General features: G+C 42.7%; 1 protein-coding gene across 2 annotated transcripts; it reads left to right on the top strand.

Moving 5' to 3' along the window:
- Positions 1–1,364: 1,364 nt before the first annotated feature.
- LOC112265263 (malate dehydrogenase, cytoplasmic-like) lies at positions 1,365–11,296 on the top strand. Of its 2 annotated transcripts, none has more exons than XM_042302183.1 (9): positions 1,365–1,621; positions 6,171–6,269; positions 6,503–6,599; positions 7,402–7,577; positions 8,534–8,656; positions 8,973–9,149; positions 9,796–9,909; positions 10,291–10,380; positions 10,833–11,296. In XM_042302183.1, exons 1-9 carry the CDS (start codon positions 1,568–1,570, stop codon positions 10,953–10,955), a joined length of 1,053 nt encoding a protein of 350 aa, XP_042158117.1. In that variant the 5' UTR covers positions 1,365–1,567; the 3' UTR covers positions 10,956–11,296. The 2 variants fall into 2 exon arrangements, with proteins under 2 accessions (XP_042158117.1, XP_042158118.1); XM_042302184.1 differs by lacking the exon at positions 1,365–1,621 and adding an exon at positions 4,758–4,979.
- The last annotated feature ends 540 nt before the right edge of the window (positions 11,297–11,836 follow it).

Here is an 11,836-nt window from a genome sequence, read left to right as displayed (position 1 = left end):
CCAAGTTAAACAATTTAAAGGCAATGCTACCAAATAGTAATTGAGTGCGTGTACACTTATGACCCACTGGGAATGTGATGAAAGAAATAAAAGCTGAAATAAACTATTCTCTCTACTATTATTCATAATAATGCAGAGTAAAGTATGTGTTTTGGTGACATCATAAAGGTGTCTGTTTATTTTGTCATTAACTACCTCCACAATATCGTGAGTGACATACCCTTCTTCAACATTAAAATACAGGCTGGGGCCCAGATAACAGCACATGGAGAGGAAAACAGTAGTTTGGTATAGTCATTACAAGCCGTCCTCCCCTCAACATCCTCCACTGTGTAACCATCAAAACAATAGATATAGATACTTTTGTACCCGTTTCCTCCAGCATCTTCACAAGGTCCTTTGCTGTTGTTCTGGGATTGATTTGCACTTTTCTCACCAAAGTACGTTCATCTCTAGGAGACAGAAGGCATCTCCTTCCTGAGAGGTATGACGGCTTCGTGGTCCCATGGTGTTTATACTTGCATACTATTGTACAGATGAATATGGTACCTTCGGGCATTTGGAATTGCTCCCAAGGATGAACCAGACTTGTGGAGGTCTACAATTTTTTTCTGAGGTATTTGACTGATTTCATTTGATTTTCCCATGATGTCAAGCAAAGAGGCACTGAGTTTGAAGGTAGGCCTTGAAATGCATACACATGTACACCTCCAATTGACTCAAATTACGTCAATTAGCCTATCAGCAGCTTCTAAAGCCATGACATCATTTTCTGGAATTGTTCAAGCTGTTTAAAAGCACAGTCAACTTAGTGTATGTAAACTTCTGACCCACTGGAATTGTGATACAGTGAATTATAAGTGAAATAATCTGTCTGTAAACAATTGTTGGAAAAATGACTTGTGTCATGCTCAAAGTAGATGACCTAACCAACTTGCCAAAACTATAGTTTGTTAACAAGAAATATGTGGAGTGGTTGAACAACGAGTGTTAATGACTCCAACCTAAGTGTGTGTAAACTTCCGATTTCAACTGTACATGCAATATAGCCTACAGGCCAGCAGAGGCATAGGCTAGCATATAGGGCATAGCAGCAGAAAAAAATGCATACTCCTGCTGCATATGTACATTATGGTGTCCTTATGTGACCCCCAAAACACACCACACCTATGCGGTTCTCAATTGTAGGCTAGTGATGTCATCAACCAAACCCCCCTCTCACCCCAGACTTGATCATTAGGATAGGCTACACTTTATGCAACAGTGATCATTAATGGGCTAAGATTACGGCGCAGTCAATCTATTTTAGTCCACTAAAGCTTATTAGCGAACTAGACTGTAGTGCGAGAGAGAGTGACTCCCGGGTGAGACTGATAGATAGCGGATCCGAGTATAACTGCATAGCGGAGCGCGTTTCTCGTCCTCGGGGCTCGCGTTTCCCTGAGGTTGCTGCAACGCTCTCTATGTCCTTATCTCCCCGACAATCTCGCCCTGAACTATTTTCAGCTGGACTCGCAAAGACAAACGGGCGGACATACTGTAGCGAGGGGACGGACCCGGGTTCACCATGTTGACATTGTTGTCAGCGATGTACATAGTGGTGCGGGCGGCATCGTCGGAGGTAAGAGGCTTCTCCTTGACCGCAACAGCATACAAAGGGGGCTCTCAAACCAAATATGAAGGCTACCTTTGAATAAACTACAGTTGCAAATTTGACATTGACTCTCCTCCATATAGCACATGTCTTGTTGAATTACCGCGATAAGCTCTTACCAACCTAATCCTTTTGGGTAGCCTAGTGAAACATTGGTTTATTCGGATCCATATTAGTTTTTGCAGAAGCTTCAGCTATTCTCTCTGGGTAGTGGACACTATCGACTAGAAAATGATAGTCTCATAGGCTACTATTTAGTGGTATCTATCCGTAGGCTATTGCTCAGTCAACAAGACATTCGAATTGAGTAGTCTACTCTGAGGCCTACTCATTCATAATGTAGCCGACAGACTGTCTGTGGCTGGACTGTCCTGTCTGTGTGACCCCATCATCATCCATTCATTCACTGCTTCCACTACGCAGCTTTGGTAAAGGGTGGCAGGTAGCCTAGTGGTTAAACTAACCGAAAGGTTGCAAGATCGAATCCTCGACCTGACAAGGTAAAGAAAAACAAAAGAACGCGAGTGGGTGTTCATTGCAGATTACAACATGGATAGCTCCTTGCCACCCAGTGCATCAGACATGCGCTGCCTCCATAGGGAAGTCAACTCTTTTCACCGGGCGATTATGTAACATTAATGGCCCACTTCCCACAATCATAATGAAACGGATCTAATTAAGCTATAAAGCACGAGGGGCTGTGCAATATGGTCATATACCACGGCAAAGGGCTGCTTCTTTGTATGACGCAACACGAGTGCCTGCATGCACCCCTTAGCCGTGGTATATTGGCCATATTCCACAAACCCCCTAGGTGTCTTATTGCTATTATAAACTGGTTATCAGCGTAATTAGAGCAAGCAGTAAAAAAAAATGTTTTCTTATATGGGTGGTATATAGTCTGATATACCACCATTGCCAGCCAATCAGCATTCAGAGCTGGAACCATCCAGTTTATAATTCGTTTTTTTTCTGTTTTGCATAACAGTAATCACATTTTTAGCCATGCAGTGTTTTGTTGGAGTGTGTACCGTGTGTATCCTGTATATACGTCTAATAAAACTTAAATAAAGGTAAATAATATTAGGTAACTAAGTGACATGTTATATCTGCTGTGGAAAATACTAGGCTGCATGTCAGTGTTAGGTCCTGGTTGCTTGATGTAATAGAGTGAACATGAATTATAGTTAGAAGTCAACAGGCTTAGTTCTTGAAACTGGTTCTTTTGAATCCTCCGAATGTACCTCCAGAGGGACCTGCCAGAAAGGATGGAATTATGGCGCTTCTCAACTAAATTGTATTCACTAAACCTAACCTTGTTCTTACCCCCACCATAGAAAAAAAAGCTAATATGCCTGCTCATCAGTTGTGAAGATAGTGCCACTTTAGTCTGTTCTATTGCCAAGCAGCTTGTGACTAGTCTACCAGAGCCACATCACTGCACTTGACTTCAAATGACCCCACACTTGACCCCAGTGGAGGCTACAGACGGACGTCTTGTTCCAATAGTCTTCTATTATAAAAAGTTAGGCGGATGTTATACTTACTACTTGAGGATGAATCATATTTTCTGTTTGAATTAGGCTACCAGTTGGCTTATGACCGATTTGATTTTACCCACCTACTAAATAAAGATGCAGGTCGTAAGGCTGGGAGAGGACGTGGTTTTCAAGTTAAACCAATATGGACAAATATTCTCCCGCACTTTCACTTATCAGTGGTCATGAAGCAATGAGGCAATGAAAGAGAAGTGTCTCCATCTTACAGACAATGACCATTAATAGTTTCTTAGTAGTAAGTCACCAAACAAACCTTTAACTCAGTCTAATCAGGCTTTTGTTGGGTGTTTGAATGAATCGTTGCTTGAAATATTGTTCATCATGTAATAGTCGCTCTTATTAACTTTAATTCTAAGCCATTAATAGATCATTTATAAACCATGTTTTTGATTTGCTGAACATTAATCCGGTTGGTATGCTCAATCTTTATAGAAAAATGCTGTGTGCTGTAATGTAGGTGTGATGCATTTGTAAAAGCAAACATAGATTGATATCAGGGTATAGGCCTACTTAGGGACAATTCATTTGCTGAATTCAACTTGGTATAGGCTACCAAAAATCCACTCAAAACATCCCAACACAACTCTAATGTATATATCTGATTAATGAAGTGTATAGATTCAAATGTGTGTTTTCTTAAAAATAGATTTTAAAAAAGCTTGGCCCATTGCAAATACTATGCCACTCTCCTTCATTCATTGATTAGAGTACAGTGAGAACTGCAAATAACTGTGTACAGAAAATCCCTAGGATACTGTCGATCCAGTCCTTCTAGAGGAGTGATGAACGTTTGTTAATTTATTAAAAAGTTATACAAAATGTGCGGCTAAAAGAAGCAAGAAGCAAGGTATTAGCAGTGGTGTAAAGTACGTAAGTACTACTTAAGTCGTTTTTTTTGGGTTCTGTACTATTTATACTTTTGACTACTTTTACTACATTCCTAAAGAAAATAATGTACTTTTTACTCCATACATTTTCCCTGACACCAAAAAGTACTCGTTACATTTTAAATGCTTAACAGGACAAGAAAATGGTCCAATTCACTCACTGGTCCAATAATATCCCTGGTCACCCGTACTTCATCTGATCTGGCGGATTCACTAAACACAAATGCTTAATTTGTAAATTATGTATTGAAATATTGAAATGTGCCCCTGACTATCCGTAAAATAACAAAAAATAAAAAAATAAAATCGTGCCGCCTAGTTTGCCTAATATAAGGAATTTGAAATTATTTATACTTTCACTTGTACTTTTGATACCTAAGTATATTTTTGAAATTACATTACTTTTGATACTTAAGTATATTTCAAGTCAAATACTTATAGACGTTTACTCAAGTAGTATTTTACTGGGTGACTTTCACTTTTACTTGAGTCATTTTCTATTAAGTATCTTTACTTTTACTCAAGTATGGCAATTGGGTACATTTTCAACCCCTTGGTATTAGTAAAAGGAGATATTTGAACGCCGCTCATACACAGGTTTTTTAGATGTATGGTCCATATAAGGTTACATGGGCGTGGCCTACGATAACAACGAGCTCGGGCTGCAGCAGTTCTTCATGGGGAATGTGTTCCTTTTCATGACTTGGGCGGGTAAAAAGACCAACATCAGTCAATATTCAACTACAGATCCCAGGACAGGAATCGAGTGCGCCACCGTTTGACATTTCAATACAAGCGCAGAGGTGACCCTTCTGTCTTGTCCTAGCGGGAGAACAGTGTTTGCAGGCTTAACTAGATCATCTATCTCAAGTGAATATGGTAAGATGTATGTTTATTTTGTTGCTGTCAGTTAGTGCTAACTGTTATATTAATGATGCATCGAAAGTGTTAGCTTGCTAGGAAAATAGATGCTTGTCATTGCTGATGATCAAATTGGGTTTTGTATCCGCTTGTCATTGAAGCCGGGAGCTAGCATCATCGGTTAATCTAATGTTTGATCCAAAATGAGTCTGATTAGATTTCTGGCCAACGTTCACCATTTCTTTCTGAAGTCGTTTGATAACGTTATTCAGAAAGATGGCCAAACAGCCATCTTGTGCAGTGAGAAGAAATATGAGGATGTTGGATTTTTTTAATAGTCTCTAGACTACAATTGCGAAATGAAGAAGATAAAGTGCCTGATTAGGAAGTGGTTTCCGTTTTTTCACACTAGTAACAATGTAGCCGCGGTGCCTTCTCTTCTCAGTCGTTATGGCTACATTGTTACACTAACAGACTTTCGCGCGTGGCATTAGTATAAATTGCATCATTATCGTCTTTCATTCATTCAGTCATTTCTCGATGACAATGGATATCAAGAACAGCTTAAGTCGCCCATTTTGAAGCTATTGGACGCGTTCCTCTGCCCAGACGTTGCTGACGCATGCCAGGTCTTATAACGCCTGGATATGTATTTTATGAATCCGCTAACTACGTCTGTTATAGCAATCTGTCAGTCGATGATGTGGCACGCAACCATTGGTTGATGCATGCAACTTCTGAGCAGGGGAACCTAACCAACATGTGGGCATTGCGTGCATCAACCAATGGTTGCATCCATTGCGTCATTCACTTACAGATTTGCTATAACATATGATGTGGTTAGCTGATACAACACCTGGATAGGTATTTTACGTAAGATTCGGCATGCGTTACCAGGAACGCCTGTATGTGGGAATATAATTTGGGTAAAATGTAAAAGCCATACACAATAGCCTACATATAGTTCTTAATCTTTGCTCTTTCAAACAACAGTTAACGTTATATCACGGAAAACGGCATTAAATGCACTTTATGGGCTAATGCAAAGTGCGTTTCCATCTGTCAACACTGAGTTTTGTCATTTTAATCAACATAGCAGTCAGATGCGATTACTGCCGCTTTCATTTGCTTATCCCTGCTATGTAGGTCATTACTGCTGTGTTGGAAGATTGCACAGAATGAGTATGGGGTTTGTGTGTTGTTTTGCAGGCCGACCCAATCCGTGTGCTGGTGACTGGCGCTGCTGGACAGATCGCCTACTCTCTGCTGTACAGCATCGCCAAGGGAGATGTCTTCGGCAAGGACCAGGTAACATGGCCTACTTCTATCTGCTCTCTCTCTCTCTTTCAAATCATCTTTGGCCTCGAGAGAGCACAGGAGGCAGATGGATGTTATAACATGTTGGCTATAATGACGCCCGTTACATAAGCACGTGTGAATTATACATGGGATGTGCATTTTTGACGAGGTCGGGAGAGGCAGATCTCATATTTTTGGCCGTGGTGAATGCAGATCCCTCTTTGCATTGGTTTCTGTTCTAGCCCATCATCTTGGTCCTGCTGGACATCCCTCCCATGTTGCCAGTTCTGGATGGGGTTGTGATGGAGCTGCAGGACTGTGCTCTCCCACTCCTCAGGGGTGAGCTATGCTTTTCTATTCTGCCTGGGATGGCTCTGAGAACATATGCACCCATTATACATAAATGCATGCTTTACATTTGGTGTCCTCCCCCATCTGAAACCTATTTAAAATGCGTTGCGTGTGTATGGACTGTATTTCTGTTTGTACATCCCTGCTGCTGCGGTACTTTTCTAGTAGCCCTAACTTCACAGCAGCAGGAATGGTCCACAACAGACTGCTGTGGGAAGGAGTATCAGAAAGGAGGCCTCCTATTAGTCGTTTCCCAAAGCCCCAAAGAAAATTCCAGCCAATCCTGAGAGTGGTGGGGCAACAATAGGGGAGGCGGGGTACAAGACGTTTCTTGCACCAGTGAGCCCTGACTGAAGTTCATCCTGATAAAACTGGGAATGAGTTTTTCACTAGAGTGGCCAGAGACCAAACATTATCTATGAATTCAGACCATTTGGCAGTGTTTCAAGAAAATAGACCATTTTTTTCAGCCAGGTGGAGCCACTGTATGTGTGTGTGTACGGAAATGACCTAAAGTCATTTTCCACACAGAAACTTTGTCCTTATCTTGCATTCATGTACACCCAGATGGTCCTGAAATTGCAGTACTATTTTACTAACTTTGGCAGACATTCTATGATAGAAATTGTTTTTTTAACGCATCATCATAATTAAAGTCATAATAGTATTGCTAAATCCAATACAAATCCAATACAAACATGCATCTCTCTACAAATGTGTCTGTAACACCAAACGTTAACTACATCCACTCTATCCAACACAATATCCATGGTAACTAACAGCCCCCCAGAGGTCATCCCCACTGACAAGGTGGAAGTGGGCTTCAAGGATCTGGATGCCGCCATCTTGGTTGGCTCTATGCCCAGGAAGGAGGGCATGGAGAGGAAGGACCTCCTGAAGGCCAACGTGGCCATCTTTAAGGCCCAGGGTGCCGCCCTGGAGAAGTACGCCAAGAAGACCGTCAGGGTAACTGTCCCTCTGTGTGTCTATGACTCGGCATGTTTCAGGCAGCCTGGCTAGAGAGAGAGGGGGGGGGAAACACCCCGTGCCAAAGAGATAGCTCTCATTGCTAACGATAATCAAGGGTCATGAAGGCACAACAGTACGGCGAAAGCCAGGTTGTGGGGTGTTGAATGATGTTAAAGGGTGTTTTGGGGAAAGGTTCATCATTTGCTTGTACTGATGTAAAAAAATATATTTTATTTAAAATTTTTAACCCCCTTTTCGTGGTATCCAATTTTTAGTGGTTACTATCTTGTCTCATCACTACAACTCCCGTACGGGCTCGGGAGAGACGAAGGTCGAGAGCCATGCGTCCTCAGAAACACAACCCAACCAAGCCGCACTGCTTCTTAACACAGCGCGCATCCACCCCGGAAGCCAGCCGCACCAATGTGTCGGAGGAAACGGCGTGCACCTGGCAACCTGGTTAGCGCGCACTGCGCCCGGTCCGCCACAGGAGTTGCTAATGCGCGATGAGACAAGGATATCCCTACCGGCCAAACCCTCCCTAACCCGGACGACGCTAGGCCAATTGTGCGTCGCCCCATGGACCTCCGGGTTGCGGCCGGCTGAGACAGAGCCTGGGCGCAAACCCAGAGTCTCTGGTGGCACAGCTAGCGCTGCGATGCAGTGCCCTAGACCACTGCGCCACTGATGTAACATTTTAGAGATGCAGTGACGCCTCAAGCACTACAGTGCCTTAGATCGCAGCACCACTCGGGAGGCCTCTGCTACTCTTTCTGCTTTCATAAACCAAGTGTATGTTTTAGATGTATAAATAGTCACATGCAATGGCACAAATGGAGATGAAGACTTAAAATAGGACTTATCCTATTCTTGTTTCCTACTCTGAAATTGAGCTGTTCCTGAGTCTGTAGTTTGAGTGCGTGATGACTCTTTGATGTTTCTCTCTCTCTCAGGTCTTGGTGGTGGGAAACCCTGCTAATACCAACTGTCTGATTGCCTCCAAGTCCGCCCCCTCCATCCCCAAGGAGAACTTCTCCTGCCTGACCCGTCTAGACCACAACAGGGCCCGTTCCCAGGTAGGCCAAAGCCAAGAGGCTCCATCCGGAAAAAGCCACTAGTTCCTAGCCTCTAGGCACTTGATGTAATGTCCAATCCCAAATGGATCCCTATACCCTATGTACTTCTGGATATCTGAGAGGATTAAGTGTGAGCAATATGATTGGCTAGTTAGAATGTGTACTATATTGCTTAAACCTAGTAAATCATCTTATCTCTGGAAGTGCAAAAGGTGTAGCTATAAGTCAATTTGGAATTTAGATCTGAAACAATTGAATGGGTATACCAATATGGTCAAAAATCCCATGAATTGCATCACAGCCTGTCGTCCTCTAGGTGGCGATGCGTTGCGGCGTGCCCGCCGATGCAGTCAAGAACGTCATCATCTGGGGCAACCACTCATCCACCCAGTACCCCGACGTGCACCACGCCATGGTCAACGTACATGGCAAGGAGGTGGAGGCGTACAGCGCCGTGAAGGACGACAGCTGGCTCAAGGGAGACTTCATCTCTGTAAGTGAACTCAAGCTAACCCATTTTGACACAGTTTCCCATAAGAAATGTACTATAGGGCATTCTAACAATTTGCTTCAAAAGGCATTATTCTGCCATTTAAAAAAAAATACAAATAAATGTATGGCTTTGTTTATGAAAATGTTCGGGGCCTCAAACTGTACAAATGTACCAATTTTCATGCTTTTATGAAAAAGTAAACAATTCCACCCGAAATCTGCACACATCGCTTGAAGTACTGCTCATAATCAAATTGTACATGCGCCGAATGCAACAGGCGTAGGTAGACCTTACAGTGAAATGCTTACTTACAAGCCCTTAACCAACAATGCAGTTTTAAGAAAAATAAGTGTGATCCTTAATATAAAAATAAAATAATGCTTTATGAATGTAGCTATTTGCACCTATGTTGTGTATGCATAGCTCATAGGTATTATAAATGTGTGATCCTTACCTGAATGAATCTCTTCACATGGAAAAGCGAGCGTAGGTTGTGGGTGTTATTTTGGACCACATCTTTTAATCATCTCTTATCTGAATACAATCATTTTCACTGAATCTATTAATCTCTTTAGTCCCGTGTTGTAATGAAGCAGTCCTAAATCCCCCTCTTTCCCTCTCTTCCTCTCCTCTCTGTCTCCTGCAGACGGTGCAGCTGCGTGGTGCTGCCGTCATCAAGGCCAGGAAGCTGTCCAGTGCCATGTCTGCCGCCAAGGCCATCTGTGACCACATGAGGGACTGGTGGTTCGGCACTCTCGATGTAAGCCGTGTGTTTGGGAGGTGGGGTGGAATGGCGTCAAGGATCTGCAGCGAATCACCCCCCCTCTCCAAACTCCATAACATTTAACGCTAAACAACTAACATTGTTCAAATGTTTATATTTTGAAAAGAGATTTCTCGGAACAGAGCTCCATGACTGCTCATTATTTTCTGGAATCCACAAACATGCAAAGCGTTTTGATTGGTTATCTCAGACAAATTAATTTGAATTGGCTGTACTCTTAAAAGTGGAAAAATAATATCATAGGGTTGCATGATTCTGCAAACGTTCCCTGGATTTCTGGGAAACCTGGGAATTTGTGTTTTTTTGTTTGTGAAGCTGTGTCCCTGGCCTGACTGTTTGTTCTGTTGTTATTTTCAGGGTGAGTTCATGTCTATGGGTGTGTACGCTGGTGGAAACTCCTACGGAATCCCCGAAGACCTCATTTACTCATTCCCTGTTCATATCAAGGTAAGGCATAACCATAGAGATGGATAGAGGCCTCTTGTGCCACAGTTTATTTACGAATTGCCAAAATGAGTCACTCATAGCCCTCAATGGCTCTGCTTGTTCTGTCACAGAAGAGGCCATTGTATACATAGGAGATGGGCTGTCTTGCATCTCTATGGGCATAATTAATCAACCCTGGCAAGGTGTATTAATAGAACATATTATTTACCGATGGGTGGTTATTGAAAGTCATTGTTACCCAACATCAGCTTTTCAGAGTTTAGGTTATACCAACATAGGCCTACTATTGCAAGCCAGCAGTGTACACAGACCTGTCACATTCATTTGTTATTGGAAAATGATGACAAAACTGTGTTACGCAGAGCATTATGGGTACTGTAGTTGTGATCCTGGACTAGATGAGACGTGCTAAAGAGCCCTCTGTTTGATTCTCATCCATATTCTCTCCACAGAACAAGTCATGGAATATCCATGACGGTCTGCCCGTCAACGACTTCTCCCGCGCCAAGATGGACGCCACAGCCGCCGAGCTGGTGGAGGAGCGAGACACGGCCCTGTCCTTCCTGAGCCAGTGACTCGTGGTGCCACCTACTGGCACACCGCCACAACAACAGCACTTAGAAGACCCCCAGAACCCTCCTGACTCACGTCTGTGACCAATACCCCCACTCGAGTCCCGCTGCACATCTGACGAGTGTGTGTACCTCTCTGTATGTATGTGTGTGTGTTTCACTCTGTTCATCTCTTTAAGGTAATGGTTATTAATAATAAACCTGTAATAAAAAGAAAGCTATCTAAACGTTGGCCTTTGTCTGAAGACACTGGAGGATTGTCCTTTGGGTAGATGATAACGCACAATAGCTCTACTGTACTCACACGTTATCCAACAATAAAAACAGGTACAACTGATGGCTCATTCTGTGGATTGTGGTTGGTTATTTGACTAAATATCTATAAATCTGTGCCTCCCGAGTGGCGCCGTGGTCTTTTATTGCTGTGCTACTAGAGATTCTGGGTTCGAGTCCAGGCTCTGTCGCAGCCGAAGGACGCATGGCTCTCGACCTTCGCCTCTCCCGAGTCCGTACGGGAGTTGCAGCGATGAGACAAGACTGTAACTACTACCAATGGGATACCATGACATTGGGGAGAAGAAAAATAATATATATCTCTAAATCTAGGGTTTTATGTTATTTTTCAGTTAAGTTAATATTGAAGTTTACTTGGAAATAGAAGTATGATAGTTGTATTTCTATAAATATGGTAGTTATATCATGGTATGTGAAATGTTGAGTAACTTTTTTTTTTTTAAAGTTAATTATCTTGTCAGTCAGACAAAATACAATCAGTACATGTTGGATGTTGGTGAGGTTCACATCGCCCTTTGCAATGAAACGCTTGACCACATGGTGGCAATATTGACCAGGTTATACTACTCTGGGACCCCTTTCAAATGGAT

Source organism: Oncorhynchus tshawytscha, linkage group LG02, assembly GCF_018296145.1.
Source record: "Oncorhynchus tshawytscha isolate Ot180627B linkage group LG02, Otsh_v2.0, whole genome shotgun sequence".
Lineage (NCBI taxonomy): Eukaryota > Metazoa > Chordata > Actinopteri > Salmoniformes > Salmonidae > Oncorhynchus > Oncorhynchus tshawytscha.
Note: the sequence above shows the minus strand (reverse complement) of the source record. Positions and strands in the feature narration are given on the sequence as shown.

Excerpts from the sequence above, each read along its gene's own strand:
- LOC112265263 (XM_042302183.1), top strand. The coding sequence starts at position 1,568 with ATGTTGACATTGTTGTCAGCGATGTACATAGTGGTGCGGGCGGCATCG. Across the intron at positions 7,578-8,533 it reads ACGCCAAGAAGACCGTCAGG|GTCTTGGTGGTGGGAAACCC; the intron begins GTAACTGTCCCT and ends TCTCTCTCTCAG. Across the intron at positions 10,381-10,832 it reads CATTCCCTGTTCATATCAAG|AACAAGTCATGGAATATCCA; the intron begins GTAAGGCATAAC and ends TTCTCTCCACAG.